The sequence below is a fragment of the Chiloscyllium plagiosum genome, chromosome 4 (assembly GCF_004010195.1).
Source record: "Chiloscyllium plagiosum isolate BGI_BamShark_2017 chromosome 4, ASM401019v2, whole genome shotgun sequence".
NCBI lineage: Eukaryota > Metazoa > Chordata > Chondrichthyes > Orectolobiformes > Hemiscylliidae > Chiloscyllium > Chiloscyllium plagiosum.
Window position 1 is genome coordinate 83,933,575 of NC_057713.1, and position 21,519 is coordinate 83,955,093.

General features: G+C 40.3%; 1 protein-coding gene across 3 annotated transcripts in view; it reads left to right on the forward strand.

Annotated features, from left to right (window-relative positions):
- fer1l6 (fer-1 like family member 6) overlaps positions 1–21,519 on the forward strand; it is a 146,951-nt gene that overhangs the window by 78,788 nt on the left and 46,644 nt on the right. For all 3 annotated transcript variants that reach the window (XM_043688527.1, XM_043688529.1, XM_043688530.1), the window contains 6 exons: positions 3,275–3,409; positions 6,396–6,545; positions 7,400–7,510; positions 9,856–10,017; positions 12,355–12,529; positions 16,813–16,919. In XM_043688527.1, coding sequence (XP_043544462.1) covers positions 3,275–3,409; positions 6,396–6,545; positions 7,400–7,510; positions 9,856–10,017; positions 12,355–12,529; positions 16,813–16,919 — 840 coding nt within the window. The remainder of the gene's footprint in view (positions 1–3,274; positions 3,410–6,395; positions 6,546–7,399; positions 7,511–9,855; positions 10,018–12,354; positions 12,530–16,812; positions 16,920–21,519) is intronic.

The window sequence follows — 21,519 nt, forward strand, 5'->3', positions numbered from 1 at the left end:
GCCTCTGCTGCAGCTGGAGAGGGTGGGGGAGGGGTTCCTGCTTGCTGAGAGCTGCGGGCTCCCTTCCCTTTAGTCATTTTTACTTAGGATTAAATTGTTTAAATGTAATATTACACAACTAATTAAATTACACAACTATTATAAATTATTTGATGAGCGTGGTAGGGGGTGGGTGACCCACTGTACCCAAGTCTTGGGAGGAGCACTATAGACTCAGTCTTGCTGGATCGCCGCCATCTTGGATCCCCCCCCAAATACCTCTTAAATGTTGCAATTGTACCAGCCTCCACCTCTTCCTCTGGCAGCTCATTCCATACATGTACCACCCTCTGCATGAAAAAGATGCCCCGTAGGTCTCTTTTATATCTTTCCCCTCTCACCCTAAGCCTATGCCCTCTAGTTCTGGACTCCCCGACCTCAGGGAAAAAACTTTACCTATTTACCTTATCCATGCCCCTCATAATTTTGTAAACCTCTATAAGGTCACCCCTCAGCCTCCGAGGCTCCAGGGAAAACAGCCCCAGCCTGTTCAGCCTCTCCTTATAGCTCAAATCCTCCAACCCTGGCAACATCCTTGTAAATCTTTTTTGTTTTTTGGATTTTCTTATTAGATCAAAAGTAGGTGCAAGAGTAAGCCATTCATACCTTGGAGCAAGAGCAGACCATTCAATCCTTTGAGCCTGCTGTGCAATTTAAAGTGATCATGGCTAATCACCCAATTCAGCACACTGTTCCCACTTTCTCCCCAAACTCTTTCACCTATTTAGCCCTAAGAACTACATGTAACTCCCTGAAGATCTTCAATGATTTGGTCTCAGCTGCATCTGTGCCAGAAAATTCCATAGTGAGGCTACATTCTTTTCATCTCAGTCCTAACTTGCCTATCCCATATCATTAGACTGTGACCCCTGTTTCTGGACTCCCTGTCATTGGGAACATCGTTCCTGCATTTATCCTGTCCTATCCTGTCCTGTTATAATTTTATAGAAAGATTATGAAACTCCCCCCGCACCTCAATTCATCAAAATTCCAATGAGTACAGTCCTAATCAATGCAGTTTGTATTCACATGCCAGTCCCGCATTCCAAGAGTCAGTCTATCAATCACTTTTTGTACTCTCTACATAGCCAGAACATCGTTCCTCAGATAAGGAGACCAAAGCTGCAAATAATATTCTTATGTGGTCTCACCAAGACCCTGTACAATTGTGACAATTCATCCCTCCTCTTGTACTCAAAACCTCTCACTGTGAAGGTCAATATATCATTTCTCTTTTTCACTGCCTACTGTACCTTTATGCTTACCTTCAGTGACTGATGTACAAGCCGACCTTAATCACACTGCAACTCACCCTTTCCCAAATTGTCACTATTCAGATAATAATCTGCCTCTTTGTTTTATTTTGCATCACATTTATGTTGCATTTGCAATGCATTTGCCCACTCAACTTGTCCGAACTATACTGAAAATCTTTGCATTCTCCACACAGTTCACCTTCCCACCCAGCTATGTATCATCTACTAACTTGGAGATATGACATTTAATTCCCTCATCTCAATCATTAACATATATTGTGACTAACTAGGTTCCAAGCACTGGTCTTTGCAGAACCCCATGAGTCACAGCCCATCGCTTGGTCAAAGGCATCTTTATTCTAATTCTTTATTTCCTGTCTGCCAACTGTGCCAGTACATTACTCCCAAGCCCATGCACTTTAATTTTTCTTGCTAATGTCCTATGCAGACCTTTGTTAAAGACTTCTTAAACTCCAAGTAAACTTCACCCACTGGCTCCATGATCAACTGTATTAGTTACATCTTCAAATAACTCCAGTAGATTTGTCAAGTCTGATTTCTCTTTTGTCATTGTCTTCCATGTGCTCTGTAACTAAATGTTTTATAATGGTCTCTAGCTTTTTTGATGCTTTTAATATGAGTAACTCAAAAAAATGCTTGAAATGCAACACGATGTCTCAGGTTGAGTTTGCATATCATTTGCTTTTCTTCCCTTGTTTTTGATTCTTTCATGTGTTTGTGCCTAAATTCATCTGCAATTGTTTGATCCAAATATACCTTCTTCCATATTTTGCCCAACTTTATGCTGCAATTTTTATGCTCACTTTTCCTATACCACTGTCCTTCCTACTTTGGTATCCTTTACAAATAGAACCATTTGCACAAATTTTGTGAATCTAGACCATCTATATAAATCAGAAACAATTGTAGTCCCAATGATGAGTACAAAGGCAACTCCGTCAATATCCTTCTTCCCTCTCCAGTCATTTCTTTTAATTGCTGCTTATTCTTTCTTATCTATGTTGCCCATTCCTCAGGCTTACCCTGAATTGTGATACTATGTTCCCTTGAGTTGTCACTCCTAAAGTTATTCAGGAGGTTGGTCATGCAGAATGTTCTCTCTTCTCAATCCATATTGATTATTGATTACCTTTTCCCTACTTCAGCATTATCCCAAGTGGGTTGTTATTGTCTGGGACGTACCTTGCTTTTGTACGTGACACCTCCATTAGTAAAGCCATACACTTTTTTTAACACCTTCTCAACTTGAACTGCCAGCTTTAAATATTTGTGTTCATACATTTCCCAAGTTTCTCAGACCCAGAACCCTCGTTTAAAGAGGGCTCATTTTATTGGAGAGGTAACGGCCTTGTGGTATTATTCCTGATCTGTTAATCCAGAGACCCAGGTAATGTTCTGGTGACCACAGCAGGTGGTGGAATTTGAATTTGATAAAAATTAAGAGTCTGATGATCATTGTTGATTGGTGGGAAAACGCATCTGGTTCACTGATGTCCTTTAGAGAAGGAAACTGCCATCCTTGCCTGGTCTGGACTGCATGTGACTCCAGACCCACAGCAGTGTGGTTGACTCTTAACTGCTGTCTGGGCAATAAATACTAGCCTAGACAACAATGCCCTTATCCTGTGAATAATTTTTTTAAAAAACCACCTCTCTTCTTCCGTCTGACCAAATGAATCACTTAAATGAGATTTCATCTTGTATTGGTCTTTTTTCACCAGTCGGTGTATGTCCTGTAGGCTGGAGAAGGTTTGCACTCTGATGGCTGGCCTGAGGCAAGGAGGAAGCTTGGTCAAATTGCATGGCTCTGAAAAAATAAAATTTGTTCTGATCTTTCATTTTCAAGTGTAACTTAGGAAAATTTATTTAAAGGATGGAAATTATTCTGAAGACCAAACATTTATCAAGATGATGAAAATGAAAACCTAATCACACTTTTTGTTTTTGGTTCTAAACAGGTTATTACTCAGACTTTGTCTCCAACATGGAACCAGATGCTCCTGTTCAATAACATCATTCTATACGGTGAAGCAATGGAAATCAGTGAGTCTCCCCCACTTGTGGTGATTGAGGTTTATGATGAAGATACAGTTGTGAGTATAAAGTATTAATCTTTAATGGGAAAACATTCTTTACAAAGGAAGTTACTAGCTTTGCATCTTTATTATTTGCTGGTTCACTTTATTTCTTGAACACTAATGCCGTCTCAATTCTAGATAATTTTATGATGTGCATTCAAGCTGCCAGTTCCCTTCTAGCTGCTGAGAAGTGCCAGATAGTGTGTGATTTGTCCCACTGCCTTCCTCTTTCTTTTCCACAGAACAGTAACATCAATTGATACTGTTTGTTTGTGGGAGCTTGCTGGCTGCATGTTGACTGCTACCTTTCCTGAAGTTAACAGGGACTAATTTTCAAAATTATTTAATTGGTTGAAAATGGCTTTGGGAATTCTGAGGTAATGAAAAACTCGAAATAGAGTCTAAAGGCAGAATCTTCTGGATCCAAAGGCAAGTAAAGAACTTCAGTGCAATGGTGACATAACAGATTCCTGCTCATTCCTGTCACTAGCCAAATTACATTCTGAGTGGGAAGGCTCAACTCCATCCTTCCTGCCCCACTGCCAAGTAATGTCCTCAAATAGATTGTTAATAACCATGTAACGGCCTCACCCTACTGATATGATTCCAGTTCCAGGCAGGACGAGACAGTTGCAGCTTACCTGACCAGTAAACAGGTCAGGGTAGGTTATCATTTTGGGGTGGGGGTGAGGGGTGTTGAGTGTCCCTCATTCTATGGATATGGCTGCTAAGAGTCAACAGTCTGCCTTTGCTTCCAAATGCCAAAAGCCCCTGTCTCTGCAATCCCCAAGAAGTAAGATTCACTCCCAAACATCCGGAATTGATCTTCTACCTTGGGAGTCTAGGGCATATTGTATCAGCAGAAGCCATGGCCTCGTCTGTGTTCTGGAGCTGTTAGAACTCCCTTGTGACTGAGACTCCCTTGTTCTTAATATGAATTGAAACCCTGCTGGCCACTAATTGCTGCATGATCAGGCAGACTTTCACATTCTGAGACATTCTGACATTGTTTTCTCCAAAAATAGGAGGATATTGCCCAGAGATTCATCAAAGAGGAGGAGGAGACCATTTGGCCTATTAGGTCCACCCTCTAATACAATCCACTCAGTCCAATTCCCCGTTCTTCTCCTTAATACCTACAAGTTCCTTTGGCTCAATCCAATTTTATTGCTTCTGCTTCCACCACTCTCATAGACAGTGCGTTCCAGGTCATTGACCCTCAGTCAGTAAATATGTTCTTCCTCACACAACCACCCTCACCTCACCTTTTTCTCTTACCCCAAGATTTAAATCTGAAGTCCCTGGTCCTTTTACCATCAGCTTGTCATAACAGTTTATCTTTATCTATCTCACCTAAACCTATCTTAATTGTGTTCACTTCTATTAAGTCTCCCTTGTTCCATCGAGATCAACTGTAACTTCCCTAACTTAATCTCGTAACCAATCCCTGGAATCATTGTCTCTCCTGCACCCTGTCAGTGCTTGTCATCATTGGTGATTGAAATATTGAAATTCAGTTGGTGTGAGTGCATGCTCTCCACATGACACAGATCACCAGGTTTCCAATATACCTCATTGTCCTACTGTCCATCTTTATTTATTACTGACTTCTAATTGTGATGCTTAATAATGATCAAGCAAACATCACAGTTCCACAACTGGCAAGCATCAATGATACATTGCAAGTATCCAAGTGTTGGTTTGTAAGCCATGCATCTACCTAATGAAATGAACCAACAAAACCTCTCAACACACCATTATTCTGCCATTTTCATATTCCAATCGCTTAATCTGAACTATCAACAGCTTTTCTCCACTAGCATCCCACATCCACTACCCTCAACCCCCCCCCCCCCCCCAAACTGTAGCATAATGTTGTCCCCTCCACACTTCACTTCAGCTCTGATGAAGAGTCATCTAGACTCGAAACACTAGCTTGCTCTCTCTCCATGGATGCTATCTGACCTACTCCAGCATTTGTTCTTTTCAGTACAGATTCTAGCATCAGCAGTAATTTGCTCCAATAAAACATCTAGTTCGCATTATGATTTTAAATCATGATTTCACTGAACAGCAGAAAAGCTGGTTATCCACTGCTATCATTCTTGTTTTGAAGTATGAGGGTTTGAATGGGTTAATCCAGAGCTTTGCTGAGTGAGGGTCAGGACCCCAAGTGGGACAGGAAGATGAAATTTTCAGACTGAAAATTCTGAGGCAGCAATGGATGAATTCCCTCCCCTTGCTCAAGGGTATTCTCCTTCCCGTCCCACAGCTCACTGAGGGGAAAAATGTTCAGGAAGTATTGGCTTAGTGCCTGTGTTACTGAACAACTTGACAAATTGATAAGAGGATTCAAGATCAGGTTACGATAATTTATTTCATGCATACGCAGGGAGAGCCTGCTTTATCACCATGATGAGTAAAACGCACTCTGATGGATTTGCAGGTAAATTGAATCTTGATAGAAAACATTATAACATTCACATTAAAATTCCCACACTCCTTTGTCCAGAATGTCTTACATTAGCTGCTGCTTTTCTTGCTGTAAAATACAGGAATTGTCTGTATTTTACCCAGGTGTAGCTTCTACTCTACTAACCTTGACAGCCAACATGACTCATTTGTTATCCATTCTTTGTACATTTGTGGTTCTCACTGACTTTGCTACCTTTGCTACTACTGACAATATAAATAACTTAACTCCTTCACCTGGAATGTTATGATGATGTTTGCAGTAACATTGTATGAGAAAGAGGCATTGTATGATTTGAAGAGAGTTAAGATGTATTACTGCGACATTGCATACAGTCCTCAAATATGCAATAAAGCAGTTTCTGTTAACATAAGAAGAAGCTGTAATCTCAAGCAGCATCAATCTATGGGGGAATTAGTCTTCATCCCAACTCTTGTATCCTGTTAGGCTAACACTGTTAGCTGAAAGTGTTGTTCTAGCAAGCTAATTTGAAAAGATGGATCTTCTTTCATGCTACCTTTATTTCAGGGTAAAGCAGAGTACATTGGCAGCACTATGGCTGTTCCTGTTGTGAGGCTGGCTGGACAAGATTATGTGCCCCCTGAACTTCAATATCACCCCATGTACTGTGGCAGTGTACCTGCTGGTGAGCTCCTTGTAGCCTTTGAACTTTTGCAGGTAAGAATGTTTTGAGATCAAGTTTAAATCAACCTAATAAACTCCTGAAACATAAATTATTGATGATCGTTTGATCTTGTAAGAGCCTAAGTAGCTAATAAAATGGATGCCTATCAAGACAGTCAGGAGGGTGTATTGGGGAGGGAATTCATTCACATAGCACTGCTATATGCGGGGGGAGGGGTTGGGGAGGCCTTAGCTGCTATTTATATGGCTTGTTTAATTCATATTGATTGAATTTAGCCTCCAGAGGTAAAAGAGTATACTTGATTGCTTATTGAAGTTAATCTTCGTGAACACACACATTTTAAAATAGCCCTTGTGCAATATCTTTCATGAAAGAACAGGGGAAAGTTAAGAGCTAAAGGGTTAGTTTGTTTGGAAGTGAATTGCCACTGACAATGTAACAAAACTGTGCTCACATCCATCAAAGCACATTTACATTGTGGTGGCCTGGCTCTTCAGTGAGAAGCAGTCTGTCCCTCATGGTGGAGAATGGGCTTGTATTGTTGTGACTGCTGGAAGGTTAGGACAGCTATTCTGAGACAGAGACAGAGTGAACATTTCAAGTCCAATGTGGTCATCTTTCCTTGTGAAAAGGGATGGCTTCTCCAGCTGAGCTAAATTCAAACAAGATTTTAAACACACTTTATTATGATTCATTTTAACAATTTCATATCAGACATTAAATGCAAAAACAAAGACTGTGAGACATAGATTAGGTATAGACTAGGATTAGGTTCATTAAGAAGGTATTAGCTAGGTGAACAGGACAATCTTAGGATAGGGGAGAAATAATAAGTAATGCAAGTGTGTGGGATATTTATCTTTTTTTATAAATTATGTACTTTCAGATTCCGGATTCAGGAGTTGAAGATCTTCCACCTATTGATGAACCAGATGGAAATCAGATCTTGCCAGTGCCAGTCAACATCCGTCCTGTGCTAAGCAACTACAGGGTGGAGGTACAAGATATATGAAGTTAAAAATCACATAACACCAGGTTATAGTCCGACAGGTTTATTTGGAAGTATTAGTTGTCAGAACGCTGCTTCTTCATCACCTGACGAAGGAGCAGTGGTCCGAAAGCTGGTGCTCCCACATAAACCTGTTGGACTATAACCTGGTGCTGTGTGATTTTTACATTTGTCCACCCGGGTCCATCTGTGGCACCTCCTCGTCATTGGATATATGAGGGAGACTGCAGCTAGGTCAAAAAAACTAACTATACTGCTTTCCTTATAAATAATCCTCAACCCTAAATCTGCATAATTTTTACACCTTTGTTGACAAACTCAAAATGCTATACCCATACAGAAGCTTATATACCCATAACATGATATAGAAGCAGAGAAATAGAAACAGAAAATGCTGGTATCATTCAATGGACCTGGCAGAATTCTTTGGAGGGAGAATTAGAGTTAATGGGCTGGATTTAATGGGACACCAAAGTCTCACAGCAGCCCATTTAGACACTGGTGTGGGGAGGTCCCTCCTCCTCAGCTGTGATCAGCATTAAACATTCTGAGGTGGGCCTTCCATATTTGTGTTGGGAAGAAATCCCATTTTAAAGAGCTGTTGGCCAATCGATGACCAGCAGCTTGTTTGTCCCAATAGTGCCAGCAGTGGTCACTGCTGGTACTGTGCCCACTCCCAACAAAGGAATCCTGACACCACAGTATGTTGGGGGTCTTGTTGGGGCTGTGTTAGCACACAGGATTGAGTGGGGCTGCATGGGACCTAGGTGGGGAGAATTACCTTGTTGGGGCTTGAGGTTGTGGTGTGGGGGGAATCACCTCTAAACCTAAAACAATTGCCATTGAGTAAGGAAAATTCCAAAGACTGGACCAAACAACTATGGTTAAAGATGATATCAAATTTAAAGACAAAACAAGTAATTGTGCAATGATAGGTGACAGGTCAGAAGATTGGACAGAAGGAAAATTAAAGAATGATAAAAAAATTTATAAGGAAGGAAAATTTAGAGTCTTAGAAAAAGCTAGCAAAAAATATCAAAACAGATAGTCAGAGTTTCTATAAATATGTAAAAATGAAAAGAAATAAAAAGTTCTATAGAAAGTGACTCTGGAGCATTAATAATGGAAAATAAAGGAATGGCTGATGGATTGAACAGGTAGCTTGCATCAGTCTTTATTATGGAAGATATAGTAACATCCCAGAAGCAGTTTCAAATCCGGAAATGGAAAGGAGGGTGGAACTCAGGAAAATCACAATCACCAGAGGGTGGTACTGAGTAAATGTTTGGAGCAGTAGGCTGACAAGTGCACAGGTCCTGATGGACATCATGCTAGGGTTTTAAAAGGAGTGGCTACTGACATAATTGATGCACTTTCCAAAGCTCTCTTGACTTGGGGCAATGTCCCATTAGATTGGAAAATAACAATGTAGCTCCTTTATTCAAAATGAGAGAGAGAGACAGAAATCAGGAAATTACAGGCTAGTTGGATAAACCTGGGCCTCCTGCATGGCACAGGCCTACCCCTGCTGGTCAAACCTCTAAGGGCCTCAATCAGCCCATAAACGAGCAGCTCACATGAAGACTCCTCCATCTCAAGTATGGGATGTTGGAGAGAGAAAGGACAGGAAGATTGTGGTGGGCATAGTGCCCACTAGATTTTATGTAACTCACCCCACCATCAAAGCCACCCTGCAGGAGTGTAAAATCAAACCCAGAACATTTCAGTGTATTAACATACCACCAGACCTGGGAGATTGAGTACATTTTAAGCAAGTGGAAAGGTGAAAGATAGGACAAAGAGGAAGATGGAAGACGTGAAGGCTGGTAAGATGCATGATAAAAGGGATCATGGTGCTTGAAAAACAGAACTCATACTTAAATAGAGGCATTTATGTTCTCAAGGTATCCAGAGGTGCTGCACAGCAGTGAGTGACTTTGGAAGTGTAATCTCCATTCCTCCATAAGGCCCCACAATGAGATATATGCTCAGATAATCTCTCAGATAGTGCAGTTAAGGAATAAATATTGAGTACAAAACTCTGAAAACCCACACTGCTCCCTTAGCGCTGCGAAACACAGCCACAGTCTTCATATCAACATATACAATGTAACACCACCTCAATTGTAAAACATGTGTGGGTGCCAGTGTTGGACTGAGATGGACAAAGTCAGAAGTCACATAACGCCAGGTTATAGACCAAAAGGTTTGCTTGAAATCATAAGTTTTCGGAGGGCTGCTCCTTCGACAAGTGAATGTGCTTGATTCCTATCAAATGTTAGATGTCAAAGTCAATTTCTGTCCATTCTGAATAGTAATTTTGTTTTTTGCAGGTGTTTTTTTGGGGTCTCCGCGAGCTCAAACGGGTGCAGCTGCTGACTGTGGACCGGCCGCAGGTCTTCATTGAATATGCAGGGAAAGGAATCAAATCTTCTGTCATTCAGAGTTACAAGAGAAATCCAAACTTTACTGTTCAGGGAGACTGGTTCATTGTAGTAAGGAAACAGCTATTACATTCATCATGTTGAGGTCTCTGCTGGCCTTGGTGCCATTGCTGTGATAGTTCAGAAATACTGCCTGGTATTCACTGCTGAGGGTCTTCTAGCATCCCTGCCAGCCAAGAGCAGGCATGACTTCCACACTAGGCTTTAAGGAAGACCTGGATATATTAAGAAGGAAGGGCAATTGCTTCTGAAAAGTTGCTTAACGTTGTGACATCTTTTCTTCAGATCATTGAAGGACCCTATATCTCCTTTATTGGAATGATGAGACATTGCTCTAATTCACAGTTATTGTGGCCAGCTTTGCTCTGCTGTGGCCCATCCACCCTTATGGTTTAAATAACCTCAGCACAATGCTTTAGGACAGGTTAAACCCAGAGCACAATAGCAGCCCAAAGGCCAGTCTTGTCAGACTGCCAGGGGTCAAGCAGTGTCTGTGAAACGTTGGATGCTCTCCCAAAAAACTTGTTTATTCTTGATGTGCCTCATGGTGGCTGAAACAAAACAGCATATGGAAGATCAGAGCAGCCAAATATGTCATAGTCATAGAGTAATACAGTCCAGAAACAGCTTTGGTCCAACTCATTCATGCCAACCAGATTTTTCATACTAAACTAATCCCTTTTGCCTGCTTTTGGCCCATATCCCTCTAAAAGCTTTCCTATTCATGTACTTGTCCAAACGTCATCTAAGTGCTATACTTGTACTCACTTCTAACACTTCCTCTGGCAATCCATTCCATGTATGCACCAGCCTCTATGTGAAAAAGCTGCCCCTCAGGTCCCTTTAAAGACTTTCCCCTCTCATCTTAAACCCATGCCCTCTAGTTTTGGACTCCCCTACCATGGGAAAAAGACCTTGGCTGTTCATTTTATCTATGTCTGTCATGATGTTATAAACCTCTATAAGGTCATCTCTCAACCTTCTACCCTCCAGGAAAAAATGTCGCAGTCTATCCAGCCTTTCCTTACAACTCAAACCCTCCAGTCCCAGATACTCTTTTGACTTTTCTGGATATGTTTTGTTCTTTTTCTGCCCTTTTGATATATCTGGTCTCATATCATGGAAGTGGCCCTACTTTCTGGCAACCAGTGAGAGAAATCATTAGACTCTGACTGTAGGTCTGTCTCTTTGCTCTTTATTTCCATTCAGCATCTTCCCATTTTGATTGGTGTTGGAGCCAAAACTTTTTATTTATCTGCTCTATCCACTCCATTGAATTGATTCATTTGGAGTTGTCATTTACCTCCCAACAATAGTGGTGACAGTGTCGAGGAGGAGGTTAAAAAATGTTGAAAGGTCTGCATTGCCCTTACCTGGTGTTCTGTGTAATTTGATTAAGTGGAAACATGGGTGATTTAGTGGTGGAGGATAATAGATGAAAAGTGCTACAGGTGATTTTGCAGTATTTTGCATTAAAAACAAAATGAAGCAAGAAATGCTGACCTGTACCAACCTACTGCACATGTGCCTGCTCCTATGTAACACTAATGAGGTGTGCAGATGGCATGTGTCCTGACTTGGTGATGCTGAATATGATTAAGTCTGAATGTCCACACCCACTGTGCACTTGGGGGATGGGTTCCAATTGCTGGACAGGTTCCTTGAGACTTGGGGAAACCTGGCAGTGAAATGAGTCTGTATAACAGAGTGACACACTGGCTCAGAGGTTGGTATTGCTGTCTCACAGAGCCAGGGGCCCAAGTTCAATTCTGCCCTCAGGTGACTGCCTGTGTGGAGTTTGCATATTCTTCCTGTGTCGGTTCTCCTGTTTTCTCGCACAAAGTTGTGTGGGTTAAGTGGACTGGCCATAGTGTCTAGGGATGTGTAGGTTGGGTGGATTAGCCCTGGGAATTGCAGGGTTACAGGAATAAGATGGGAGGCTGTTCAGAGAGTTGGTATGGACTCAATAGGTTGAATGGCCTGCTTCTACACTGTAGGGATTCTAAACAAAACTGGCTGTATTGTGTTTCTGTTAATCATGGCCCCTTCCTGCTCCTTGTAAGCAACACTTCCCCACTCCATTCATCCCCACCTCCAAATTGCTGGGGTCTAACCTTCACCCCAATTTCTCTCTGGTTGGACACCACTTCCAACTGTCCTCGCTGCAGCTTTTTTGCCATTGTTTCTCCTGCCCCCGCAACCTCTCCAACGGCAAATAATACCAATATCACGGGTTAGATTCCAGGTTTTACTCCTGGCCTTGTCCCTCTCAAGTCACCCCTCCCTCCTTTGGGAAATACTGGGGCTATTGTACCATATACCTGTAAGACTTGTGCACGTTGATTTAAAAGGAGTGAAAAACAAAAGCTTTACTGTTTGTTTTGACAGGAATTACCTGACAATGAATACCTTCACCCACCACTCCGTATCTCTGTTGTTGACTGGAGAGCATTTGGCCGCAGCACTCTTGTTGGGACACATACCATCAACTCACTGAAGCAGTACATGCACAGACCTCGTGAACATCGTCAATCAGCATGTAGAAGCACACCGGACATAACTGGTAAGAACCTCTGACCTTACTCTTCTCAAAGCAGCTGAGAATATAACGGGGGACAGTTTTATCCCCCCATCTGTGATGAGTAAACAGTCTGTAATAGGGCCTCCAGAAATAAGTGGCAACAGTGAGGGGGGGTGCATTGACTGAGGAAGCTCAGAGGGACTTTCTCAGGAAGAAAGGGTGTCTTTATCAGAAAGAGACTGCAGGAAGATTGAGACACATAAATAGACACAAAAAATTCCTTTGGTGCTGCCTGACCTGCTGCGCTTTTCCAGCAACATATTTTCAGCTCTGATCTCCAGCAGCTGCAGTCCTCACTTTCTCCTAGAACATTTTAACTTACTGCGAATCCTCTTGCAAGGATGCCTTCCTTGAAGAAGCTCTCTTCCTCCCATTCCTGAAGAAGGGCTCATGCCCGAAACGTCGATTCTCCTGCTCCTTTTTCCAGCAACACATTTTCAGCTCTGATCTCCAGCATCTGCAGTCCTCACTTTCTCCCACAAAAAAAATTCCTCAACCAGATGTGAACTATAAGCTTATTTCCTTGCAATTATTCTGTTTTCCTACTTTAACCTTAATTTTTCCAAGGAATTGATGCCAATAGAAATAAAGAATTGTTGCTTCATGATGTTCGGGCCATCTGTCCACTTAAATTTTGTCTTGCAATGTAATATAAAATATAATCAAGAACAGAATGTCTGATTGAGAAATTTAGGACTGGAAGCAGTCTAAAAGCTTGAGCTAGATCTTTTGGGAGCAAAGTTGAGGGTGCATTTCTTCACTCAAAAAGTGGTAGATGTGTGGAACTGTTTTTTTTTTGCAAATTGCAGTTGATGTTACACCATGTGTTAATTTTTAAACTGAGATTGAGCAATATTTGTTAGCCAAAGATATTAAGGAATACAGGTACATGGATTAAGGTTGCAAATTAGTTATGATCATTGAATGGTGGAACAAATTTGAGGAGCTATATGGCTCACACCAGTTCCTATGTTCCTAATATAATATTGAAGAAAGGCTTTTGCCTCCAGCCACTATTTAATTGTTTTTGGCATACATCCCTCTGAGTTAGAAGCTCACATAATCAAGTACTACTTCAGAGACTTGAGTACAGAATCTTGAGTGATACATCAAGTTTAGTACTGAGTGAGCACTGTCAGAGGTGCTGTTTGGATGGTAAAATGTTTGTTCTCTTAGGTGGATGTGTAAGATCCCACAGCACTATTCAAAGGAAAACAAAACAGGGAGAGATCTCCCAGTGTTTCTGGCCAACCTTAATCCCTCAGCAAACACCTACAAATAAGAAATCTGGTCATTTATTTGATTACAAATTGTGACAATTTGCCTTGCTCATATTAACCTGCACATTTCCTTGAGTCCAAAAAAATCAAGACTTTTCCTTCAAAAATTGTTAATTGGTCCTTAAGTTCAGTAAGATATTGCGAGGTTGTGAAACACGTTATGTGAATGAAAATCTATATTCTCTCTTTTGTTTTTGTCCTTCCTTTCACTGTCCCTCTATCATTGCTGGTCAGTTTTCTTTTCAAAAATTTTAATTCAATTTACAGTAACATGTAACATTTTCTCTTTCATTTATCGTTAGACCACATTGCTGACAAGAGCAATATTATTGCCCATCCCTAAATGCCCTTGAATTGAGAGTCCAACTGAATCTTTTCAAAGGGCATTTAAGAGCCAATCACATTGCTGTAGATCTGGAGTCACGTGTAGGCCAGACTGGGTAAGGAAGGCAAAAAAAAAGAACTGCAGATACTGCAAGTCAGAAACAAAAACATAAACAAAAACAAAAATTGCTGCAAAAGCTCAGCAGGTCTAGCAGCATCTATGGAGAGAAATCAGAATTAATGTTCCGGTTTCAGACAATTTCAGAACTGTCCTTTAAGGAAAGTAAATTTCCTTTCTTAAATGGCATGAATTAATCAGATTTTTATCATAACTGGTTTTTACTACAACTGTAATAGTTTCATGACCGTTGTTGCTGACTCTAGCTTTATATTACAGATTTATTAACGGAACTTCAACTCCACCAGTTGCCATGATGGGACTTGAGGCCCTTTTCAAAGACTATCAACTTGGGCCTCTAGATCACTAGTGATCGCTATGCAACTAGCTCCCTCTGAACATTTTGGTCAATTAATTTGCAAAATATTTTGCATTATTTACTGGACAGGAAGTCATTATTTCTATGCAGCATTCCATTAAAACCAAAAATTGTAGCAGGAGAAGTAGGCCATTCAGCTAATCGAGTCTATTCTGCCATTAATGAGATTGTGGCTGATCCGATAACCCTACTCCACTTTCCTACCTTCTCACAATAACCCTTGATTCCCTATTGATTAAAAATCAGTCTATCTCAACCTTGATTATATTTAACAACGCAACTTCGACAGGCCTCTTGTAAAGAATACCACAATTCACCATCCTCTGAGAGATGAAATTCCTCCCATCTCTGTTTTGAATGTGTAACTTCTTATTCCAAGATAATGCCACCTGGTCCTGAACTCTCCCAATAATCTCTTTACATCTACCCTGTCAAGTGCCTGAAGGATTTTGCATATTTCAATAAGCTTGTCTCTCATTCTTCTTAACTTCAGTAAAGGCCCAATCTCCTCAACCTCGCCTAATGAGATAGTTCCTTTATGCTGGGATTATTCTCGTGAATCTTCTCTGGACTATCTCCAATGACAATATATTGTTCCTTAGATAAGGGGCTGAAAACTGTTCACTATATTCCAGCTGTAATCTAAGTTGTATAATACCCCTCTATTTTATACTTTATTCCCTTTGAAATAAAGGCTAACATTTCATTTCCTCTTCCTTTTTACCTTTTGAACTTGGATGCTAGCTTTGTTGTGATTTATGCATGACGACTCCCAAATCCTTCTGTGCTATAGCATTCTGCAGTCTTTCTCCATTAAAATAATAGTCAGCTCCTCTATTCTTCCTGCCAAAGTGCATAACCCCACATCTCTCCACATATTATTCCATGTGTGAAGTTTTTTGCCCACTCGATTAACCTGCCAATATTGTTCTGCAGATTCTTTGCATTATCTTCACCACTTGCCTTCCCAACTATTTTTATGTCATTGTAAACTTGGCAATAGTTCATCTGTTTTCCTTAATTAAATCATTTGTATTGTAAATAATTGTGGGCCCAGCACTGAACCCTATGGTAATCCACTAGTTACAGGTTGCCATCCTGTAAGTGCTCCCCCTTATCACAACTCTGTTTTCTATTAGTTAGCCAATCCCCTATTCAAGTGAATGGACTCCATCCAACATCATGGGCTCTTTATCTTCTTTAGTTTAGTGTCTAATGTTATCATCCATGTAGACACCAATAGCTTAAAAAAAAACAATATTTCCATTCCTAATGACAAACTTAAGGGAATCACATGACAAAGCTTGATGTTTTAAGACTTTTACTGCAACAAAGAACAACATTGACTAAATATCACTGGCAGCTAATGTTCTAAACTACAGAAAAGATAATCCTTATTAATATTTTAATGCAACCATTAACCCTACACTGCATGCTATAGTCTCCATGTTAACCAAGCCACCCAGGTTTGTTGTCAGCCAGAAATTGAAATAGATCATATGAATCTCTTCACTCTCCATTTTTACCTTGAATGGAAGAAACAGTCAAAAACATAATCAACATATAAAAATTTACATTCATAACATTGGACAGCAGTCAATTTGCACAAAGCGACATTTTGCAAAAAGCTTTGAGATTAAAGATGGTTTCTCAGCTTTGGTCATGTTCGTTAAGAGATGAACCTGAAGATGTAGATTATGCCTCATTTAAAAGTAGTCTTTTGACTAATTCTGAAATCCTTCAGGATTTCAAGTGCCAAGCTAGCTTATGTGCTTCAGTCTGAGAACACACCTCAAAGCAGACGTTTCTGAATTAGAAAGCAGAGTGTTGTCAAATGAGCCAAAACACATTGTGTCTTAAATCAGTAACAGAAGAGGAATATGTATGTGAACCAAATAAAAAGGTTACAGGCTTTCTGGTTACTCTTGAATATATCAGTTTGGGTACCTAAGAGACTGTAGAACTGTACCATTTATCAGATTCAGATTAAAGAAAAGTTAAAGCAATGACAAATTAAGAGTTGAATCGTTGAAAAAACCAAACTCAAAGTACCTGAGCTGTGTCGATCTTTACAGCAATAAATGTTGATATTTACAGCAAGGTATTTCAGCATAAATGTACGTTTACATTTGCACTAATAATTGACTTCTTAAAAAATCTTTAGATGAACCCTGTACTATACCGCAAATGCAAGAAAATGAAGTCCATATAAGCATGAATCCTGACGCACCATCTGAACCAATGCCAGCAGTAGCTTTCTCAAGACACATGGTCAGTAAGATCTACTTTACTGAAGTTAGATTGCGTGACTGTGTTGAACTTGATTGAATACTACAGATTAAGATGACCTGCAATATTAATGCACTTCTATTGACCTCATGTTATTTGTGCAGGAGCACTCTGATCGTTATATGGCACTGTCCTTAGGGTGAACCTCATGCCGGAAAGGTACCCAGGACGTACAGGCATAGAGTTGTATGGTACAGAAACAGACCCTTTGGTCCAACTCGTCCATGTTGGCCAAATATCATAGACAAATCTAGTCCCATTTGCCAACATTTGGCCCATATCCCTCTAAGCCTTTCCTATTCATATATCCATCCAGATGCCCTTTAAATGTTACAATTATACAAATCTCCATCACTTCCTCTGGCAGCTCATTCCATACATGCACCACCCTCTGCTTGAAAATGTTGCCCCTTAGGTCCCTTTTATATCTTTCCCCTCTCACCTTAAACCCATGCCCTTTAGTTCTGGACTCTCCCACTGCAGGAGTGGGACAGTTGACTATTTACCCTATCCATGCCCCTCATGATTTTATAAACCTCTAAAAGGTCACCCTTCAGCCTTCAAGTCTCCAGGAATAAAAGCCCCAATCTATTCAGCCTGTCCCTTATGCAGTAGTTCCCCCGTACCTGCGGGGCATATGTTCCAAGACCTATTGCGGATGCCCGAAACCGTAGATAGTAGTGAACCCATTCATTTGAATGGGAAATTTGCCTCCCAGGAAGCCCCTGGTCCCGAGTTCTGGAATGTTCCATGTAATATGTTCGGGTTGCAGTAAACCACGGGTAACTGAAACCGGGGTGAGAGGATCTGCAGATACAGTGGTTGCCCTATATCCCAAACACTCCAACCCTGGAAAAACTTTGTAAATCTTTCAAGTTTCACAACACCCTTAATATGCCAGGATCTGCAATTATCCCTAAATTTGAAAGGAGGACCCGTGGAAAATGACTGGTTCTTTTTATTGGTTTTTCAAATGCAGATCAAAAATTGAGTTAAAATGATCATTCCTTTATTTTGATTTTGTTGAGACCAAATTTATGTAGGGATGCATGATTAAGTAGTTTTCAGTTCAGGAAGACTTATGTGATTGATAGTGAAGCAGTCAGCTGTAGTGTTCAGGATGGTATCAATGGATTAGTCAGGTGAACTCAAAATAGACAAATGGGATCGAATCAAGAGATGTGTGAGATTTGGGTAAGACATACAGGGCAAATGGATACCCAGTAAATAGTAGGATACTGAAAAGTACACAAGATTAGAGAGCATACCAACAAATCTCTGAAGGTAGCTGGTCAGGAAGATAAGATGGTTAAAGAAGCATACACTATACTTTACTAGTTGAGCTAAAGAATATAAGTGCAGACAAGTTATGCTAGAATTGTATACAACGCTAGTTGGGCCAGAACTAGAATATAGCGTAGAATAGTGGAAATATGTTATTGCGCTAAAAAGGGTAGAAAAGAGATTTGCAAGGCTGTTGCCAAAGGTAGAGAACTTCAACCAATTTAATACTGAGATGAGGAGGAATTTCTTCTCTCAGAGGCTTGAGAGACTTTGGAACTCCTTGCCACAAGAGCTTAGAAGCAGAGTCCTTGTGCATACTTAAGGCTGAGATAGAAAGATTCTTGATCAGTGAGGTTACGGGGAAAACGAAGAAAAGTGGATATGAGGAATGTTGGATCAGCCATGAGAGTATTGAATGGTGCAGCAGGCTCTAGGTGCCGAATGGCCCACTCCTGTTCCTATTTCTGTTGGGCTGTTGGTATTAACCATGAGAAAATATTGGAATGGCTGCAGTTGTTTTCTGTGCAATAAGGGAGATTTAATTGGATGTATAAAACTTTTAAGAAGCTCTGATAGAGTGGAGAGCAAAGAAATCAGCAATAAGGGGGAAAAGACATAAAATAATAGGTAGAAGAATTGATATGGATGCTGAAAGGGGGCTTTGTTTAAACCCAGAGTGTTTGGTTATCTGGAACTGAGCTGAAAAGAGCAATGAAGTACCATGTTGGTAGAGGAAGTATGACTCCATTAACTTTGATTTCATTTTCAGACTATAATGCTACATGCACTATAATAACTACATTTCAAAAGTACTTCAATAGTTTTAACTGGATGCTTTGCAGGTCATGGGTACTTAATTGTATACAGGTCATGGGTACTTAACTGGGGATTCACTTAGGTCTCTCTAAATAATAAGAGACTTAAATTATGATTGTTGTGTGAGGAGGTGTATGCTTATAGTACATGACTCTGTTAATAAATATAATATATATATATAAAACAATTGGTTCCAGTTCTATCATTCACCAACTGGCTTTCTCGAATAGAATATGGTAGTAGAGAAATGTTGTCTTAATGCAAATGTTGAAAACTAAATAAAAAGTTAAAGTATGGGAACATTATTGTCTGCTGGTTCCCTTCCAAGCTACACACCATCCTGACTTAGAAGTGTATCACCATTCCTTTATTATTGTTGAGTCAAAACCTGGATCTTCCTTTCTAATGACATTGTGGATGCAGTGATTTAAGAATACAGATCACAAGTATCTTTTTCAGGTCAATAAGGGACAGGCAATAAATGCAACCATAACCAACAACGCTCACATTCCATGAAAAAAAATCATAAAATATCTCAATATCAGTGATCCAAATTAAGTGATGTCACTTCAAGAATGTCATTTTCTCTTGGAAAATACAATGTTTGTTGCTTCCACAGTTTCTTGTAGAAAAGCATTCATTTCCCAAAATCTCCTAAATGCAAAGTTTAAAATCATCCATCAACCAGAGGAAATCAGTATTTCCTATTCAATATTAAAACCAACTCTCTGAAGAGCATCCTCCCAGACCCAACCCTTTACCTCATCCCTGTAACCCTGGACTTCCCATGGCTAATCCACCTAGGCTATGCATCCCTTGACACTATGGGCAATTTCACATAGTCAATCCTCCTGATTCTGCAGATCTTTAGACTGAGGGAAGAAACTGGAGCATCCATGCAGGTGCAGGGAGAACATGGAAGCTCCTCACAGACAGTTGCCTGAGGCTGGAATCAAACCCAGGTCCATGGCACTGTGAGGCAGCACTGTGCTGCCTGTGCTTATGTAAGTAAAGTTGTAGAGTTTATTCATATAACTATACTTTCTGCTATCTGTTTCATTGTAATCTGTATCCAATGACATTACTTTAGGTTCCCGAGTGGCATTCAGGTTGCTGCAAAGTCACTCCCTAAATGTTTCCCAAGGGAACACTCTTCTATTAGTGACATTCCTGTAGCAGCCTAACATTGGTCAAAAAAAGTGACTTACATTTATGTAGCACAATATCAGGGCATCCCATATGATATTACACCCAGTTATGTAATTCTGGTATCGTTACTACTTCAAAAGGCTTTTCTGGTGCAAAGGCAGTGTCCCTCTCTCCGAACCAGGAGGCCAGGGTTCAAATCCTACCTACTCCAGAGGTGTGCAATACAGTCTCTGAACAGGTTACTTTAGGAAACATCTAGTCACTATTGCAATGTAGGAAATATCAGTGTTGCACAGCAAGCTCACAAACGCCATAGTGAGATAAAAGATGAGCTAATCTGTTTTAATGGTATTGATTGAGGTTAAAGATTGACAGATCATGGGGTGTTTTCCTCTTCCCATTGCCTCTCTTGAGAGGTTCGAGAAGAAAAAGAAAAAGTCAACAAAGAGGACCAAACTTACTAGGACAAATAATTATGCAGGAGAAAGTGAGGACTGCAGATGCTGGAGATCAGAGCTGATAAATGTGTTGCTGGAAAAGGGCAGCAGGTCAGGCAGCATCCAAGGAGCAGGAGATTCTCCTGCTCCTTGGATGCTGCCTGACCTGCTGCGCTTTTCCAGCAACACATTTTTCAGCAAATAATTGTCCAGAAAAATATATTGCAACATTTAGCAATAACATTAAGTTAACTATACATGTAATAACTTCTCAGCACTTTACATTAAGTAAATTTGTTTCTGAGCCTACTCTATAGCTAAATCCTGATATCTGGTACAAAATTGAGATAACTAACAATTCACTTTTTTAACGAGTCAATACAGTACATTGGGTCCTCTAATTAACTACTATTATTTAGTTCAGTACTAAACATGCTTATTTTATTGATGCTAAGGTTGCTGTTGTATATTCAGATAATTTGTTTGGCGAATAGTGTGAAACTGTGGAAGGATTTTCAGTATGTTTCTGAGCCTAAGAAACCATGATGTAAATTTACCTTCCATGGTGACTGTCTTCCTTGCACTGGCTAATAGGGTGGTTACTTTCAAATGGCAGGAGCTTTTTTTTAAAAACTTCCACAGCTTACAAATTGAACCTATATCAGTGCAAATATTCTGTTGGATATCAACCTCCAGGGATGGAATTCCAGTCTTAACTCACCAGGATTGTTTGGAGCAAGATTCCGATTCAGAAATGAGGATGTTGCCATGAAGCTAAGGGTTTGCTCCCTTGCCACGGTGATGGGATACGATGGTTTATGGCTGCATATAACCAGTGAAAGTGTGTAAACAAAACATTATTTCTTTTCCTTACTGAAACCACCTCCATTTGCCTA